The sequence below is a fragment of the Rutidosis leptorrhynchoides genome, chromosome 6, assembly GCF_046630445.1.
Source record: "Rutidosis leptorrhynchoides isolate AG116_Rl617_1_P2 chromosome 6, CSIRO_AGI_Rlap_v1, whole genome shotgun sequence".
NCBI lineage: Eukaryota > Viridiplantae > Streptophyta > Magnoliopsida > Asterales > Asteraceae > Rutidosis > Rutidosis leptorrhynchoides.
The window spans coordinates 337032002-337051986 of record NC_092338.1 but is presented as its reverse complement, the minus strand read 5'-3'; the positions used below and the strand labels follow the sequence as shown (position 1 = coordinate 337051986).

Here is a 19985-nt window from a genome sequence, read left to right as displayed (position 1 = left end):
GAGAAAATGTAAGGTTTTTTTTTTCTTCCTATTATTATGTTAAACCCTTTGAGGTTTTGGTGTTTATGGTTTTTTATGATATGGGTAGTTGTTTATTTACTCAATTTTGTATACAGATTTCAAAATCTTGAATCAAAATGGCATAAAAGAAGTTTTGCATGGCAAGTCATAGAGTTGGAGAAACTGGTTTGTCAGACTCAGGACCTTCACACCATCACCATCACCACCAACACATGCCATACTCTGTTCTTCCTGCTTATAATCCTCCTAACACTGGCTTCATGTACACTAATTTTTACATAATTTTGTAGAAAAGATTCAATCTTTTCATGTTTTTGCATAGTTATATTTAAAAAATTCAAAACTTTTTCACATGGGGTTCATAAAAATTGTTTCTTTATATGTAATACTACGATCCTCTGTTTTTCTTTGACATTTTTCTTCATTTTTTTCAGTAACCAAGAAAGTTCATCTTTTAATTTTGGAGAGCTAGAAGAAGCTATTGTTCTTCAAGGTTACAAGATCAATAATGATGAGAACAAATTACGTATGAATTTTATAATTTCTTCCTTTAGTTTACATTGTACTTTTTTTGTGACGTTAGCTAAAGCATAACAAACTTCACCCACAAGAACCCACACTAGTATGTGAGAAAAAATCTATTTTGAAAGTGTCAAAAATGATGATGATATGTTCTTCTTGCTCTTCTTGAGTAAGGATTCAAGTAGGTAATAATGCAAAAAACATATACATTTGATACCCTTTTTCCTACCTAAAAGTGTGATTTTTTGTTTTTAATTTCTTTGAAGATGATCCTAAAAAATATGTTTTTTTATTTATTTTTGTTATCTTTCTTGCAGCTTTATATACAACAGTACCAAGACCAGCAGCTACTTTGGACATGTTTCCTTCTTGGCCTATCAGAGTTCATCAAACGCCTCGAGTAGTTTTTTTTTTACCTTAATAACCCATCTTTGACCATTTCTTTATGCCATTATTTTTTCATTCTTATAATTAGTAAAAACATAACTTTCATCTTCAGCTTCTTTGAACAAGTTATCCTTTTTATGGTACTTAATCAAATAATTTGAGTTTCTTGTGTTTCCCTTGTCAAAGATTTGACCTTTATGTCATCTTAACATGTCTATAGGTTAATATTGAGTATGAATTTAGATACCATTTAACTAGTATTACCTCTGTTTGGGTTTTAGTTCTTTTTTCTTCAAAATACCCTGTTGGATTTTTTAGGCATTTCTGTGATTAGAAGAGGGTTGATTAACTTCTAAGCATGTTCAAAATATGATCAAGCATCTAATTTTTTTTTCCCACATACCCATACAGTAAAGGTTGGATTTTTAACCCACTTTTGTGATTGAAAGAGGTTTTATAGTAATTTCATGATGAATTTTAAATACCCATTCTAAAAAATACTGTTTATCCCTGGTTTTTAGACTTTTTAAGGTTTCTCACATTCCCATATTATATAAAGATTGGATTTTGATATTTAAAATTAAAAGAAATCTTCAAGAAAATCCAATATGAATAACACACTACTAGCAAGTAGTACTATTTTTTTTTGAGCTTTCTGTTTTTTGTGTTTTAAAAAACAGGGGAGTAATTCTAGTACAGATTCAGGATCAGCAGTAAATGTTGCAATTGCAAGTAAACCAGAGGCTCACTGTCATACAGAACCAGAATCTCCTATCAGTAGTAATAGTAGAAAAACATTATCAGAACAACAATTGCAGCAACAACAACAACATCAAGAAATATTTCGACAACAATTGCAACATCTTCAAATACCAGAACAATTAGAGATGGAAAGTGAAGGGGGCAGTCCTGTAACCACAGGAGGATCATCACATTCTCAACAAACTCCTAAACCCTTCTCAGAAAAGGTTACATTTTTTTAATACAAGTTTTATTTCTTTTTCGTATTTTTTTACGAACAATTTATTGAACCTTAAACATTATAAACCGAAAGAACATATATAGGATATAAGTCCCTTTTGTCATGTTGCTTTCTTTTGCATTATACCCTTTCAATAATTAGGAACAACATGATGGTCTTAATATGGTATCATGATTTTCTTTGACATCATATGCATGACACCATGAAATAATAGGATGTTGATAATATACTTTAGGTTAGGATACTTAATAAATGAAGTCTGGAGATGTAAAAAAAATGTATTCAAATATCCCAACAAGCTATTTTAGAAAATCAAACAAGAGGTCATTGTAATTCAGATATGCATCCCTGACATGTAACAGTGACTGCTATAGAAATAGAGTAAAAATGCAGAATCTTTTTTGTATGTATTTTTCATCTTTAAAATGATGATTTTACTAACAAAATTTCATTGATTATAAAGGTTAAGATCAATATGTAAATATTAATATAAAAATTCGTGTTAAGTTTGTAACTTTTTATTAAAGAAAAAAACGGAGTAGTAAAGAAATGATGAGTTCACTTTAATATTTTTAGTAGTACTACGTAGTTAATGACCTCATAATTAAGTTCATCCACTACACCCAAGAACTGTTGGTAGTATTTTTATCTTTTTATAGTAATGATTACTCAAATCCCCAAAACTTCAGTTTAAGTCCTTTCTTTTCTGGGAACCCTAATCTTCCTTTGATTAAATTAATTACCCAATATTAAGTTTCGATTATAATATATTTATATTTATCTTTATTATTATTATTATTATTATTATTATTATTATTATTATTATTATTATTATTATTATTATTATTATTATCTGATATCATAATTTTTTTTTATAGTTGCTTAATTTGATTATTATATTTTATCAAAAAAGTTTATATGAAAATGTATAACTGAAGTCAAATTAAAAAGTTGATAGGTTTCAGAAATTATAGATTGTTTTTTATAGATAAAAAAAAACTAAAATTAATGTAAAAAAATGTATTTGTTTCATAAAGCATTTTATTTAAACTTAGATATTTTTGTAGCTTACAACTTAAATGCAAACCACCAAATCTTTTCAAAGATATACTGTTCCAAATTATTTAAGAAAAAAAAAAATCCTAATATGGAGTAAATAACAAGTAGCTAGTCAGGGCTGTGGGCTTGTTTCAGGCCTAAGGATATTTTTTGCCTCTTTGATAAGTGAAAATGTTACCAATTACATGTAATATAAATAATGCTAAATATTACAATTTACAATAATAAATTAAACAGCAGTAATTTTACTGTTCTAATTGGTTTTGATGCAGAGGAAGGGAATTGGTTCAACATCAGAAAGAACACTGGATGCCAAGGTTCTTTAACTACCTACATTTTAAACACAAGCTTGCATAAGTAAATTTAACCATATTAGCAAATATAGTTCTTGATATGATATCATATGTATTTTTATTTGTGTATTTTTTTACTGCATAATAATAAAATTAAAAAGTGGCTAAAAATGTGTCAAATTGTTTGTAGACATTGAGGCGCTTAGCTCAAAACAGAGAAGCAGCGAGAAAAAGCAGACTTAGAAAAAAGGTTTGTTAAATCATGATCCTAATTTAAATAAGCTAAACCAGATCCTGTTGGTGCATATTCGTGAATCCCTAGTTCTTATTCGTTGTTGCTTAACTCTGTCTTGTAATGTGTTCTTAATGATTAATCGTTACTTTGCGTTCTTATTAATTACATAATCGTATTATTGCTGAAGTTTCAGTCGGACGACTGTAGATTCAGTCGAACGACTGACTAGCTCAGTCGGACGACTGTAAGACTACAGTCGGCCGACTGTCGACATCTGGTATTATATATACGGGAACTCTGGAACAGATTAGGGTTACGCATTCTCACTACCCTCTCCGATTCCCTTCGTCCCCATTCGTCTCCGACCACTTTTACCACCGAAATAACACCATCAGGCCACGTCTTAACCTAGGATTCGACCTAGATTCGACTTAGACGCTTATCGCTTGACCCGTTATTCGATTAAGCTTGATTTCGTGTTTCCGCCACGATATCCGGACATAGACCGACCTCTAGATCCGTAGAAAGTCATCTACAGACTGGTATCAGAGCTGGAATCGTAGGATTTGGTCTAGTTTAATCGAATTTTGTGTTTTGTGTGTTTTTGGGTTTTACCCGAAAATTGTCAAATCCGGTCATATTTTACGTTAAAGTTGGTTGTTTTTTGGTTGATTTAGGTTCGGTTAAGTCTTTTCGAGATAACCATCGGTTTGCATTAGGCCTAAAGTCCCAAAAACGAGTGGTGGATCGAAAAGTAAGCTAAAAACCCAAAAGTACGACCTGCTACTGCAAGAACGTCACTCTGACGACTGAGCACATTCAGTCGAGCGAGTGAGACTAGGTTTAGGACACCCGAGCGAACGAAAGTCGACACCCGAGCGAGTGAACCTTCAGTCGGTCGACTGAAAGAGTAATACCAGGGGCAAAAAGGGCAACGAAGTGCTGCCCAATTTTCCCCAGACACCCGAACGAGTGACATTCACCCGACCGACCGAACAACTTCACCCTTACGAGTGACCTTCACCCGTACGAACGAAACCTTCACCCGGACGAGTGAACATATACAGTCGGACGATTGAAAAAGTAATACCAGGGGCATTATAGTCACGAAGTGCTGCCCAAATTTAGTTAGTCACTCGTACGACTGAGAGACACCCGGACGACTGAAGGGACAATCGGACGAGTGTAGTTTAAACAGAACTCAGAATTTGAAATTTTTAAACTTGAACTCATTCACTTAATCAAACCAAACATGTCTGACACTAATGATCAACTAGCACAACAGTACGCTTTGGCAATCAATCCCGGTTTACAGAAACTGATTTTGTCCGAGAGTTTAACAGGTTCGGCTAACCGTAGTCCGAAACTCGAGAACTTAAATGACTTCTTAGATTGGAAGGGACGCTTCCAAATCTACTTGAATGGTATCGATGCAACTCTCTGGGATTATATTTTGATTGGCTACGTATGGCCAACCGTGGTTGTGGGAAATGACTTACATGAAAAGAACAGATCGGAATTTCAAGCCGAAGAGAAGGCTGCGTATGCACAAGAATGTAAGGCATATGCCCATCTTACGCAAGCCTTGTCTCCGGAAATCTTTCATCAGTTCAAGCAGTACTCGACATCCAAAACTCTTTGGGATGCACTTGTAGCTGCAACAGAGGGTTCCGAGGGGTACAGAAAAACCAAGGGTCAGTTGTTAAAAGCGGAGTGGAAAAGGTTTGCAGCTTTACCAGATGAGACCTTAGAACAGACTGTTACGAGATATAGGCATCTGATTAGTGAATTAAAAAGTTATGGACTTACCGTGGATGAACAGAAGGCAATAAAACAGTTCAAGCTTGGGTTACCGTTGAAGTGGGACTACATAGTCTCTCAAATTAGTACAACTACTGGAGAAGGTCCAGGTGGGATAATGACTTTGTATGGTTTCACATCAAAGTTGATGGAGAAAGAATTAGAAATGCAGACTAGGGAAGCAAGACTTAACGGTGCTCAAAATCCGAAGTTATACAGAGCAACCACCGGTATCTCCTCGATTCCGGTGCAACATGCCCCACTCCAAACTGCTTACATGTCTGCGAGCTCGTATGGTACATCTTGCCCATTGCCGCCAGTACAGCAATCTTATGTTCAACAACCATCGCCTCAAAGTGGAGAGAAAAGAAAGGCCTCAGAGGAACTTCAGTTACCTTTGATGCATCTAGACAATTACAAAGGCAAAGCGCCTGAGGTCATTAAGGAGGAAATGCAACTAGCGGCTGTTGTGGTAAACTGTTGCAATGAGATGATGGCAGGTAGTGCGGTTAATAGCCATTTGAGTGCTGAGGATTTAGAACAAATAGATGAAGATGAACTTGAGCGGATGGACATTATCTGTGCTATGGGAATTGTTATCAGAAGGGCGAAGAAGTATCTGAAACGGACTGGACAGACGAGTTTGAATGGCAACAAAGATTCAAAGTTGGGTTTTGATAAGAATAAGGTTAGGTGCTTCAATTGTGGTGAGTACGGACATTTTAAGAAAACTTGCACTAGACCTCACAAACCAGGGTTTCAGAATCCGTTTGCTCCTAATAGTGGGAATGTTGACAGGAAAGTAGTTACCATTACTGACGGACCTAGGGAGACTGTGTGTGAAACATCATCTTCTGCAATGAATACAACCTATGCTGATGAGGGATTTGAATGGTCAATTGGGTTGGGTGATGCTGAACATGCTAATGTAGTTTTTATGGGTAAGTCAGAATCTGAGAAAGAAGCTGAACGGTTAGAAAGAGTGAAAGCTGGTTGTTTGGGTAACAGTGATTGTGCTTGTTATGTTTGCAAGTGTGAAGCTCGAGTTAAACGGGCTGATGAGATAGTGAAATTGTGTTTGAGAAAGAGAGTAGAAAAGGGTCTTGCTGAGAAGTTTAAAGCTGTGTTGTCTGATGTGTCTTCTGATTCGTCTGATCATGAGCTTATTGGGTTGGATTTTGCTGAGGGTAATTGGTTTGAAAAAATAGTTGATGGTAATGTTGCTGCTAAGGGTAAGGGATGTGATGGTAATGCTGCTGATAAGGTTGATGAATACTCGGATGGTACCAGTTCAGAGTCTGAGCTGGAATCGGAAACGGAGTATCAGGAATCAGGTGGACTGAAAGACAACTGTGCCTTCATGGCAAATACTTCTGAGACACCTAAGGTACCAAATGATTCTACTTCTGCTTGTTTAAAATGCCATGCTTATGAACTAGAAGTAGCTAGGTTAGAATCCATTGTAGATACCTTGAATAAGATTCCCACTACATGTAGTGAATGCCCTAAGTATGCTAGTGTAGTTGATAGCCTTAAAAAGGAAGTAGCTGTAAATAAGAAGGATTATGAGGATGCCCTGTTTTACTTGAATAAGCAGCAAGATTATGTAGATAAGATCAAGAACCTAGAAACTAAGGTAGATGGTTTAACTGCTGATGCTCTTTTGAATAAGAGAATTTTAGATATGAACCTTACTGAAATGGAAGTACTTAAGACTGAGAGAGAATCCTATAAGAATAAGTACGAATGTGAGAAGGCTAGGCTTGACAATTACCAGAGAATGTCGTATGTGCATGAGTTTCATTCGCACAAGAACGTAGGAAAGACCGGGCTTGGGTATGACGGGATTCCTCCACCTCTAATGGGTGACTATTCCAGTACCCCACTGGAGAAAAGTGGAGAGAAATCCGGCAAACCCACAAAAGCCGAGGTTTTAAAAGTTGAACCAAAGGACCAAATCTTTATTGAGGGTATTGTGGAAGACAGTCAAACTGACTCTGAGAGTGAAAGTGAGACTGTTGAAGTGAAGAAACCAACCCCTGTTAGTAAGCCAGTCACCATCCTTAAGAATCCTTCAAATGCTAAAAAGGTGACTGAGCAGAAACAGAGACCGAGAACCGTAAAACCTGCTGATAGATCTAAGCCCTCAAACAAGAAAAGTACGCCACCACCAGTTGTGAAGTTCCAACAGGGACTAAACCATGAGCATGAATATGCTTCTGGCAAAAGAGTAACTGATGGTAGTGTACCCAAATATATACCACCAGGTCGTAGACAGCAGGCAAAACCCCAAACCAAAACACCGACCAAACCTGTTTCACCAAAACGACAGTCCACACCTACCAAAATTCAGGTCCAAAGATCCCGATATCGAGGACCGCCTTCCGTGAATTCTGATGACAGCTACCGAGCTGCCGAAACTACTTGTTATACGTGTGCGACCTCAGGTCATAGGGCGGGAATTTGTCCATTTAAACAGACCCCAAAAAGGAAGGTTGACCTCAATCCAAGGCCAGTTTACTGGCAGAGGTCAGTCTCTCCGTTGTCAGACCGTGACCGAAATGATTTCCAGACTGCCAATTATTATAGAAAACCTGTTGTTCAAAAAGTCTGGAAACCGAAAAGTGAAGTAAAACGAGAGGGCAACTCTAAAGGTCCGTCTGGATCTCAAGGGAAATGGGTTGAGTTGCCGGTTGTTGGTGTTGATGGGAAACCCACTGCCATTCGGGCATGGGTGCCCATTGTGAACTAATCATTTACTGTTTTGTGCAGGTCGCTTACAATCCACGTACCAGCACGTGGATAGTTGACAGTGGAGCGTCCAGGCACATGACGGGGAATCTGGCTTTACTTTCTAATGTTAAACCAATAGACGGTGGACCAGTTTCTTTTGCTGGAGCTGAAGGGGGTAATATTACTGCTCAGGGCATTCTGTCAAATGGCTCTGTTAGTTTTGATAAAGTGAATTATGTGGAGCAGATGTCTCACAATCTGCTGTCTGTTTCCCAAGTGGCTGAAAAGAATTACAAAGTGTTGTTTGATGATAAGAACAGCTACATTCTGAAGAAAGAGTTTGAGATTCCTAAAGATATGATCCTTATGACTGCGCCGCGACACAAAGACTTATATATACTTGACATGAAGAAGGCCACTGCTGCTGTTGGTGGTCAACAAGCTTTTGTCTCGAAAGCTTCTGAACAAGAGTCAGTGTTATGGCACAAGCGTATGGGTCACTTAAGTTTGAGGAAGATGAACCATCTGGCCCACAAAGGTTTGGTTGAGGGGCTGAATGTTAAGAGTTTTCATATTCCGGATGGTTGTGTTCCGTGTAAGAAAGGGAAACAGACAAAGAAATCTCATCCCGCGAAAAAGTTTCATTCGATTAACATTCCTCTAGAGTTATTACATATGGATCTTTTCGGTCCAATTAAGCAGAAAACACTTACAGGGGAAGTTTATTGTCTTGTGGTAACGGATGAGTACTCACGATTCTCGTGGGTTGTGTTGTTGAAACAGAAGTCGGAAACGTTTGAGCAGATCCGACTGTTAATTTTGAAGCTTGAAAGTTTGTACAACTTAAAGGTAAGGAAGATAAGGACTGATAATGGTACTGAATTCAAAAATCAGTACATGGACCACTTTTGCAAAGAGAAAGGGATACAACAACAGTTTAGTCCTGCGTACACCCCACAGTCTAATGGTGTAGCTGAGCGAAAGAATCGTACGTTAATTGAGACTGCTAGAACCATGTTAGCGGACTCGGGCCTTCCTATTAACTTTTGGGGTGAGGCCGTGAACACTGCTTGCTATATCATGAACCGTGTGCTAGTTGTTAAGAGGCACGGGAAGACTTGTTATGAATTGCTACAAAATCGGAAACCTAACATTAAACATCTAGAACCGTTTGGTGCGCCGTGCACTATAATGATCAAAGATACCGGTGGTAAATTTCACCCGAAAGCTGTTACTGGTATATTCTTAGGTTATGGGAATCCGAATAAAAGGGTGTATAACACAGAGACGAAACGTGTTGAAGTTCACTATGAGGTTGAGGTGCCTAAGATGGATCCAAAGGCTATTACAGTTAAGGGTTTTGCTTGGCACTTTGACTACAACGATCTCTTTGACTCGTTTAATCTTCCTCCAGAAGTTACTGATGAAGATTTAGCTGCACAGTTTTTGTGGGAGACTCGATCTTCTGCAGCGAATGTTCCTGTTACTAGTGTTCCTACTCCTGTTCCGAATGCTAATGTTCCGTCTACTTCCAATTCGGTTCCTGAGTTGGAAAATACAAGTGATTATGAGGCTGAGCAATCTGTTACTGGTAGTGAGTCAGAAGAGGAAGAAGAACAGCCGGTTCCACCTTTAGTCGAAACTTATTCGGGTCCCTATGAGTCTTCAGGGTCCGAATCAGATGAAGCACCCCGCAGTGATGTAGGGGGAGTACGTAGATCGAATCGAAATATTATACGTCCGTGTCGATTGAATGATTATTTTGTGGATGATACTGGTGTTCCGGGTAAACCTCCTACCGAAGCCTCAACTTCGGAACCTACTGAATCATTAAGTGCTAATGTTGTGACAGCTTTTTACTCGAAACTGAATCGATCGGGGAGGATCTTCAGACATGCCCATTCTTGTTTTGTGTGTCAGATCGAACCGAAAGATGTTTACGAAGCCTTATTGTATGATGATTGGGCTTTGGCAATGCAAGAAGAGCTGTTGCAGTTTAGACACTTAGAGGTGTGGAAGCTTGTTAATCCACCTCACGGTTGTAAGCCGCTGGGTTTGAAATGGGTTTTGAAGAACAAAAAGGATGAGCAGGGTATAGTAGTAAGGAATAAAGCAAGGTTAGTGGTCAAGGGATATCTTCAGATCCCTGACATTGATTATGATGAAGTTTTTGCTCCAGTGGCGAGACTGGAGGCGATTCGAATTTTCTTGGCATTCGCTTCTTACAAAGGTTTCAAGGTTTACCAAATGGATGTCAAGAGCGCGTTTTTGTATGGGAAGATTAATGAGACTGTGTATGTTGAGCAACCGCCTGGTTTTGAGGATCCGCATTTTCCAGAAAAGGTTTACAAGTTAGACAAAGCTTTGTATGGTTTGCATCAGGCTCCGCGGGCATGGTACGCAACCTTGTCCAATTACATGATAGAGAATGGTTTTAGGAGGGGTGTTATTGACCAGACGCTCTTCATTAAAGAAAAGGGGAAGCATTTGATGTTGGTACAGGTTTATGTCGATGATATTATTTTCGGGTCTACAGACAAAGGTATGGTTGATGATTTCGAGGAGATCATGCAGAGCAAGTTTAAGATGAGTTCTTTGGGGACAATCAAGTTTTTCCTCGGTCTCCAGGTTGCACAAACAGATAAAGGCATTTTCTTACACCAGACGAAATATGTTGCCGATATTCTTACTCGTTTTCAAATGGAGGCTGAGAGACCTGCTAAGACACCTCTTTCGGTTAATCACGGCATCTCACCGGATATGGACGGTGCGAAGGTTGATCAGACTTTGTACCGGGCCATGATTGGGTCCCTTATGTACTTGACGGCGTCTCGACCGGACATAATGTTTGCGGTTTGCCTGTGTGCTCGTTATCAGGCGAACCCGAATGTTCATCACATGTTGGTCGTTAAGAAGATAATGCGCTACTTGAAAGAAACGCCGAGTTTGGGTTTGTGGTATCCGTGTGCGGATGGGTTTGAGTTAACAGCGTACAGTGACTCGGATTATGGTGGATGCAAAAAGGATTTCAAGTCAACTTCTGGGGGTTGTCAGTTTTTAGGAAAGCGGTTGGTCACATGGCAGTGTAAGAAGCAGACTGCGGTAGCTCAATCTACCTGTGAAGCGGAATACATTGCTGCAGCAAGCTGTACATCTCAAGTTATCTGGATCCAACAACAGCTGCGTGACTACGGTTTGCAAATTTCTAATACCCCTATTTTTGTTGATAATACTGCCGCCATAGCGGTCACTAAGAATCCCGTAAACCATTCAAAAACTAAACACATCGGGATTAAATACCACTTTATAAGGGATTGTTATGAAAAACGTTTAATTGATGTAGTTCAAATTGGGACTACTGAACAGAGGGCTGATCTGTTCACAAAAGCTTTTGATAGACCACGTTTTGAATTTTTATTAACTGAAATTGGACTAAAGCTTTTAAAAGACATGGTTCCCGACGAAGAGACTGAAAAATAACTCGAGTCATAGTCTTTTCTGTAACATTACTGCCTTTTACTTTTGTGTGTTTATTTATTTTCTGTTTGTATAGATAAAATCCAAAAAGCCAAAAAGATTTTCGGTTTTAGTATTTTAGGGGGAGAAAATCGCAACATCAGAAAATATAAAAAAAAAAATATAGAAAATGGAAAAAGAGTTATTTAACCTTGTTGGGAGATGAGGAAATTTTACTGATCATGTATGTTTAACGATTCTAAGCGTATGTAATATAGGTTTTTATCAAAGGTGTATTGGTAAGTCTTACTGACCTAATCTTGGAATGAGGTGATCACACGAACAACCAAGTAAATATCTTGACAAGGAAATCGTGGAAAGGTTTATAGCGGTTGATGGTAGTCACTTAACTACCACAGGTGCGTATGAAAGAAATAATTGTTGGGGAAATCAACAAAAGGTGAGGGTATCCCCTATTGAGACTTTCTCTGCGAGACAATTAGCGCTGGGTATTAAGTACTTGCAATACAATACTCAGAAAATCAATACAAGGCGATGTATTCTGTTATGCGTGCACACTGTTTCTAGTTACCTTACATGCCAAGATTAGGAGAATCGAAATTAATACTCAAATATGCACTCAAAATAGTAGATACTTAAGTGTACACCGAGGTAAACATATTTCAGATAAACAGACAATCATGGGCTGTTGAAAAGCAATTGAAGACACATTTATTGAAGACATCATGTTCAAGATACACAAAGACAACCGTTGTTTCAAAAAAAAAAAAAAAAAAAAAAAAAAAAAAAAAAAAAATTGAGATGAAAAATGAAAAATGAAAAATTGAAAAAAATGAAAAAATTAGTAGAAAAATTTTGAGACAACTGGTTGGTCTAGAAGACATTTGAAGTCAACAGTTCTGAAGAAGACAAGGATTCAAATCATGATCAATCGTCAAGAACGAGATTGAGATGAATTCTACACACGAAGAATGTTCATGTTTCAGATCATTTCACGATAATACCAAGGTGTATTCTTAAGTTTAGGCAATCAAGGAGATATCTCAAAAATCTCTGAAGTTATAGGTTAGGCCATCATATGCGATTATTATTCCGTTTCCCAAGTAACTTTAATAATAATTAGAATACGGCATAAGGGGTTTCTAGCGACAGTGGTCAACTTCTTGACGCATGTATTCAGGATACTGGTTCTGTGAGATCTAGCCGAGCTAATTGTTTCAAAGTGTTAAGTCAAGGTAGAGGCTCATGGTCGACAGGGATATTCCGAAAATTACTGTGAGAACCTTCCTTCACAATTGGATCCAAAGTATGCACTCGTGGTAACGGACAGCGTCGGGATTTTCGTGCTCAATTGACTACCGTAAACATCGTGCGATCTGAAATGAGGACTGACTCTATGATCTAAGCAAACATAGTAATATGTCAAAGTAATTAATATAACGTGATCATCAAAATGTCTGGGGTGACAGTCAGTAATTCTAGTCGTGTGCTAATACCAAGAGCTGAAGATAAAACTTATAGGTACTTAAATCTTATGAAATGAACGTTCATAAACTACAACTTAATGACAGTTCTGATCCCTGAATTATCAAAGTTATCTATCTCACAAAAATATGTTCCTTAATGTTTGCTAGTTTCATATGTAGATTTGTTTCATTTATGTTTAATTGTTCTTCAGCTATGTTTCATTCAGAAAAATACAAAAAGATTTTCGCTTATTTTGGTTGTTAGCGTAGTAAGACTGATAAGAGTCGTTTTTAATGATGTCTCTTTGTCGAAATGGAACTTAATTATGATTGGAATTCTAATTGGACTAAATGTGATGAATTTTAATGTGAAAGATCAGTCCCAGGGGGAGTTTTGAGCAAACGGTTTGGGAAAGTGAAGTTTAAAGAAAAAGTTGATTTTTTGAATTTTGAAGCTACAGTCGAGCGAATGAAGGGTTCACTCGCACGAGTGAGACTTCAGTCGAACGACTGAGAGTGAAAATATGGGATCAGTGACTGCTGTACACTCGTACGAATGAGGTTCTCACTCGAACGAGTGAGATGTCACTCGGACGAGTGTGGCAAAAATGTGAAGCGGCTGACGTACAGTCGTACGACTGTGTCTGTCTGGTATATAAGGAGATGAACGACAGTCGATTCAAAATACTTGAAAATTGGCGAATTTTATCTGGGATTTCGAATTTGAGAAAAGAGCTTTTGCTTTCGTTTTTATTACTCATCTTTGTCTTGTGATTTCAGCGCTCATATTCAGGTACTTTAACTCGTACAGATTCGCAAGTTATGGATGATTTTGTGTTTGAAAACCCAAGTTTAAATTAAGACTTTTTGAACCGTTGAATCATCAAATTGGTTTGTGCTTTACGTTAAGCGGCCTATAAAGGCTATTCGCTGTGAATTACAGGTTCTAAAACATCGTATTTGACCAAATCTTCCATCGGACCCAAACAGATCTGATGAACTTCAGTCGGACGAGTGACGTTCGTCACTCGCACGAGTGTGAATTTCACTCGAGCGAATGAATTGTCACCCGGATGGGTGAATCTACACTCGGACGACTGTACTTGCTATTTGACCAGGCCAAGATTCTTGTTTCACCCGTACGACCGAAGTCTTCACTCGAACGAGTGAAGTGACACTCGAACGAGTGTACCTGACACTCGCACGAGTGTAGATGTTTCAGTTTGACTTTTAGGGTTATTTCGTAACGTTTGGCCTGGTTGCGTAGTTCGTCCTGATGTTATGTTTTGTGATTGGTCATGCTCTAAGTCTCTAGTTTCTGTGAATTGTTTGGTTCTGCAGATATGTCTGCTACTACTGAACCTACTGCCTCACGATCGTCTGAGGAGACTCAGGAAGAAATTCCTATTGTTCCGTTGTCAAGGGACTTGCCAGGTTTAAAGGCAAGCAAAGAGCAAAACGTCTGTGCGTACTTAAACGAGACCAGTGACGAATCCAAGGCCTATGGGTTCGTCGACATTATTCTTTTTCTGAAGCGTTCGAGAATCTTCAACGCTATTAGTGTTGAGCGTACTCCATACTACTCACACCAGAGGAAGTTCTGGGAAACTGCTGAGTTAGTGACTGAGGATAACAAGCCAGTGATTTTAGGGCTTGTCGATGGGAAGGTTGTGCGTATTTCTACGCAAATCATTAGGGATGTTATAGGTTTTCCCGATTCTGATGAAATGCCGACAATGCTAAATGTGAAGAAGGTCAGGAAGTGTTTGAAACGATGTGGGTATGCGGATGACATCGTTGTTGGTGCTGTGAAAAGGACGCGGTTCTGTCCTCAGTATCGTTATTTGACTTACGTGATTCTTCGTTGTTTGAGCCCTCTGAAGGGAGGTTACGATGGTTTATCTGCGGTTTTGTGCTCGATGTTTGTTGCGTTAGCGTTAAATCATCCGTACAACTTTTCGAAGACTATTTTCGATAACCTTGTCAGCAATCTCAAGGCTGACACAAGGTCACAGTACCTGATGTACCCTCGATTCCTCCAGATCATAATAGATAGTCAGGTTCCTGACCTGCGTAAAATCAAGGAGGATGTTATTGAGTTGATTCACCTGAACGCGGTTGGTTTAACGCGTTATCAACAAAAGAAGAAGGGGACGGCTGATGTTCCGTTTAAGAGGTTGATTGGTCACTTAGCCAATCCAAATTACGTTTGTCCAGAGGGTGATGCTTGTCGTCACTCAGACAGTGAATCAGATGTAGAGGAAGAGATTGAAGTTGTTGGTGAGCAAGAGGTTGATCAACCGCCTCAAGCTCAGCCAGAAAATCGTCCTGTCGACGGTGGTCAAGGTGAGGAGTTGCCGGCCGAAACGGCCGAGGCGTTGAAGCGAAAGATGGAGGAAACTCCACAAGTGTCAACTAAAGCTGTGAGGGTTAAACGTATGAGGTTAATGAAGAAAGTTCTGAAACCTGGCGAGTCTTCGTCAAACATCCAATCTCAATCCCAAACCCAAACAAATCCTACAACAGAAACACCTCCTGTCACTCAAACTCCAACAGATCCAATTCCACAACCTCCACCCACTCAATCAACTCGAACCTTAACCCTAACCAACCCTGATGTAGCCTCGTTAAGTCAGCGATACGCTACGCTGTGTGAAAACTTTGAGCAGTTTCAAAAAGCTGCTGAAGATGAGAAGAAGAAACGTGAAGAAGAGTTCAAGTGGTTAAGGGCAGCCTATGAGGCCCAACAGAAGTTGATTGAGGCTCAAAGGAAAGAGATAGATGAGCTGAGAGCGACGTCGGATAGTCACGCTTTAGCCCTACCTCGGGCTGAATCTTTGGCTCAGACGGCTATTAAACGACTCGAAGAACTAGAACAGAATCTGGAGGTGGTTGAGACTATTGAAGAGAGAGGTGGACCTAGCCAGTTTGGGGATTTTAACGAACAGCTCGACTTGGAAGTGGCAAAAGGGTATGACACCGACCACCCTTTACATCCGACTCCGTTACAGGTTATAACTGTCGCGGAGTTCATAGCAATGCAAGATAAACTAAATCATTCTTCTGTTTTTGATGATTTAGAGGAGGGGGAGATTCCTCACGACCTCTCTAGGGAGGACATCGATCGGCTGGTGCGTCTAGAGCAAGAAGCGAATTTATATGCTGACGCAAATGCAGCCTCGTCGTCGTCAAAGGTCCACTTTGATGATGATTCTTTTGAATCGGTTGGAGACAGTGATGATGATTTTGTTGATGAACCTGCTCCTGTTGGTGAAACCGATAATTCTTTTGATGATGTTGTTATAGAGGATGAACCGGTGGAGGATTACCCACGGTATGAGGGAGTTGATGATGATCTCCCTACTTTTGCTGATTTTGAGAAAATGAATGAGGAGATTTTGAACAGAAAGTGTGAAGAGAAAGAACGAACAGAGGTGTTACCGGAAGGGTTTTTGCCGGTAAGGTTTTTGAAAGAAAAGGTAGAGGTTTTGGAAGCGCAATGGAAAATTGCTTTGCGCTGCAGAAATTATTGTGAAAAGCCGAAACTCGAGCCCAATTGGTTGAAGTATGTGACCAAGAAGGACGAGCACATGGGCAAAGGGAAAGTCCTAGCTTGGGCCTGGATTAAAGAGTTGAATTGTTATGCGATCAAGAAAGAAGGTGGAGTGGATTACATGAAAAACCCTTGGGATTTTAAGACTCTGCCTTACTATGAATTCATGCAAGTTGCCAGGCTACGGATGTTATATCAGGAGTTCAGTGGACTCTCCGATATCTTGGCAAAGTGGATAAAAACATCTTTCAAATCAAAGAACTTCGAGGGTTTCCGACCTCAGTTTCCAAAGATTTTTTATCGCACAAACAAGAAAACGGGCCTAAGACGTAAGATTGTGAAATATGATGCGGTGCGCTACATGAGACAAGTACCAGTGAAAAAGATGCCGCAAAACTTTAGCCCACGTTTTCGTTGGTGGTATTATGACGATCGCTCAGAGGAAGCCGTCATTGTGTTGGAAAAGACGAAGGGGGATGACAATGATACGATCCGTGTTCTCGATCCGGTCTGGCTCAGGAATTGTTCCAAAGCTGACATTCATACTTTGCATTTCAGTCGGATGATGTATCGACCCCAGAATCGTGTCCAAGCAGGACAGTTTAGCAAAGTCGCCAAGGTTTGCTATCTGCGAGGCATGAATGCCGATCCTATACAGGGTTGAAGACAAGACAGATACTTTATATAGAACTAGGTCTTAGGGGGAGTTTGTTGGTGCATATTCGTGAATCCCTAGTTCTTATTCGTTGTTGCTTAACTCTGTCTTGTAATGTGTTCTTAATGATTAATCGTTACTTTGCGTTCTTATTAATTACATAATCGTATTATTGCTGAAGTTTCAGTCGGACGACTGTAGATTCAGTCGAACGACTGACTAGCTCAGTCGGACGACTGTAAGACTACAGTCGGCCGACTGTCGACATCTGGTATTATATATACGGGAACTCTGGAACAGATTAGGGTTACGCATTCTCACTACCCTCTCCGATTCCCTTCGTCCCCATTCGTCTCCGACCACTTTTACCACCGAAATAACACCATCAGGCCACGTCTTAACCTAGGATTCGACCTAGATTCGACTTAGACGCTTATCGCTTGACCCGTTATTCGATTAAGCTTGATTTCGTGTTTCCGCCACGAGATCCGGACATAGACCGACCTCTAGATCCGTAGAAAGTCATCTACAGATCCCTATAATATTGTATGTTTTCAAATGTACAATTTTCAGGCATATGTTCAACAACTTGAGTCTAGCAGAATAAGACTGACTCAGCTAGAGCAAGATCTTCAGCGTGCTCGATCACAGGTTAACATTTTAAACCTAGAATGTTATAAAACCATGACTATTGTATCGTTATCAAACCATCACAAGATAGCCCAGTGGTTGGGGCCATGAGTTCCTTGCAAAAGATCTCATGTTCGAATCTTGTCTAGGACGAATATATTGTGGTGAACAGGGAAGGGTAGAAAACAGCCAGAGAGTAATCCTACCGAGCTGCGTACATCAGAGTATGGGGTCGGATTACTCGCCCTCCCGGGTAGCCCTACCCTGAAAAACTTTCTACCTCTTATTGTGTTGTTATCGAAAACTATTGTTTTGTAGGGATTGTTCATGTGTGGTGGAGCTGGTGGAGGCAACCTTAGCCCTAGTGAGTATATAAATTATAAATAAAAATATAAATATATAAAAAAATTAATTTGAGACTAACATAAGAAACAATTTTTAATGAGTAGGTGCAGCAATGTTTGACATGGAATACGCAAGATGGCTCAATGAAGATCAAAGACATATGGCAGAATTGCGGAAAGGGTTGCAATCGCATTTATCAGATAGCGATCTACGTGTCATAGTCGATAGCTTTGTTGCACATTATGATGAAATTTTTCGGCTAAAAAGTGTGGTTGCTAAATCCGATGTTTTCCACTTATTTACTGGCATGTGGGCGACCCCAGCCGAACGTTGCTTCCTTTGGATGGGCGGTTTTCGGCCCTCTGAGCTTATCAAGGTTAAATATTTATATTTTCATACAACATGATAAGCACAAAATTTTGAACATTTGATCACTTTTTTTTTTATTTTTTATTTATTTATTTATTTATTTATTTATTTTTTTTTGGATTTTTTGTATTAGCAAACACACCCTTTTTGTCCACGACGGGACTCGAACTTATAACCTCAAGGTTGACAAGTTCCCTTGATACTGATAGGCCATAAGCCCTTTGGTTCTCATATTTGTCTTACGTGATTTATCTGTCAGATGTTAGCGATTCAGCTTGACCCGTTGACAGAACAACAAGTAGTTGGAATATATAGTTTACAACAATCCTCACAACAAACCGAAGAAGCCTTGACGCAAGGATTAGATCAACTGCATCAGTCGTTAGTCGACACAATTGCTAGTGGTTCTGTTAACGATGGGGTCCACCATATGGCGGTCGCAGTTGGAAAACTTACTAATCTTGAAGGCTTTGTTCACCAGGTAAATGCATAAAGTTACATGAATTATACAGTTGTTTATACTCTGTATATAGCATATATAAGTACTTTTACTATCCTGAATACCAGTTAAATAACTAACTTCTAATTATTTTTAGGCCGATAACCTAAGACGAATGACTCTACATCGACTACATCGGATACTGACAGTTCGACAAGCTGCAAAATGTTTCTTGGTTATTAGCGAGTATTATGGCAGGCTACGCGCTTTGAGTAATCTTTGGGCATCCCGACCACGCGAGTAAGATCTTGAATCTATCATGTATTTTATTTTTTCTAGTAATTAATGAGTCTTTAGATAACTCGATATCAAAAAAAATACTACCAAAGAGCAGAGCCTAAACATATCGAAGTGTCCTTTTCAATCATGAGGTTAAGAGTTTAATTAGTCTTGAGATAGGATAATTGTACATATTTGTGGCTGTGGATTTGTGTTTTAAAAATGAATAATAGTTAATTTTGTATTTGTAGGGCTGTGATGAGCGATGAGAACTCATGCCAAACGACGACGGATTTGCAAATGGTGCAATCTTCTCAAATTCAGTTTTCAAACTTTGGGTGAATGGAAATGGAGATGAACTTCTTGATGATTAATGGGCATGCATGCATGCATGACTTTTATTTGTTATGTTTAGCTAATCTCAGAGGATATATTAAATAGATTATTGAGTTCTTAGCTTATATTTTCATTTTACTTAAGTTAATTACCTATTATTCATTGCTTTTGTTTTATACCATAGATAGATCTAACTTAAATTATACATTTGGTTATTTGACTATATACATTTGAACTAGCTAGCCAGTTCACCTAGAATTCGTAGTGCAAACACTCAACAAAGATTACACATTGCAAAATTCTATGCTGCCTAAGACCCCTCTTGATTGTGACTAACAATTCAACTAGTCCAAACACCTAAAATGTGGCGTTCTACGGTCGCAGGACACCAACAATGACACCGC

The 19985-nt window shown here is 39.0% G+C and overlaps 1 protein-coding gene across 1 annotated transcript; it reads left to right on the top strand.

Moving 5' to 3' along the window:
• Positions 1-75: 75 nt before the first annotated feature.
• On the top strand, positions 76-19627 carry LOC139851379 (transcription factor TGA9-like). The gene is made up of 12 exons (XM_071840408.1): positions 76-283; positions 456-547; positions 861-943; positions 1611-1898; positions 3244-3288; positions 3455-3514; positions 17757-17834; positions 18132-18177; positions 18263-18534; positions 18787-19008; positions 19124-19266; positions 19497-19627. Exons 1-12 carry the CDS (start codon positions 159-161, stop codon positions 19585-19587), a joined length of 1545 nt encoding a protein of 514 aa, XP_071696509.1. The 5' UTR covers positions 76-158; the 3' UTR covers positions 19588-19627.
• The last annotated feature ends 358 nt before the right edge of the window (positions 19628-19985 follow it).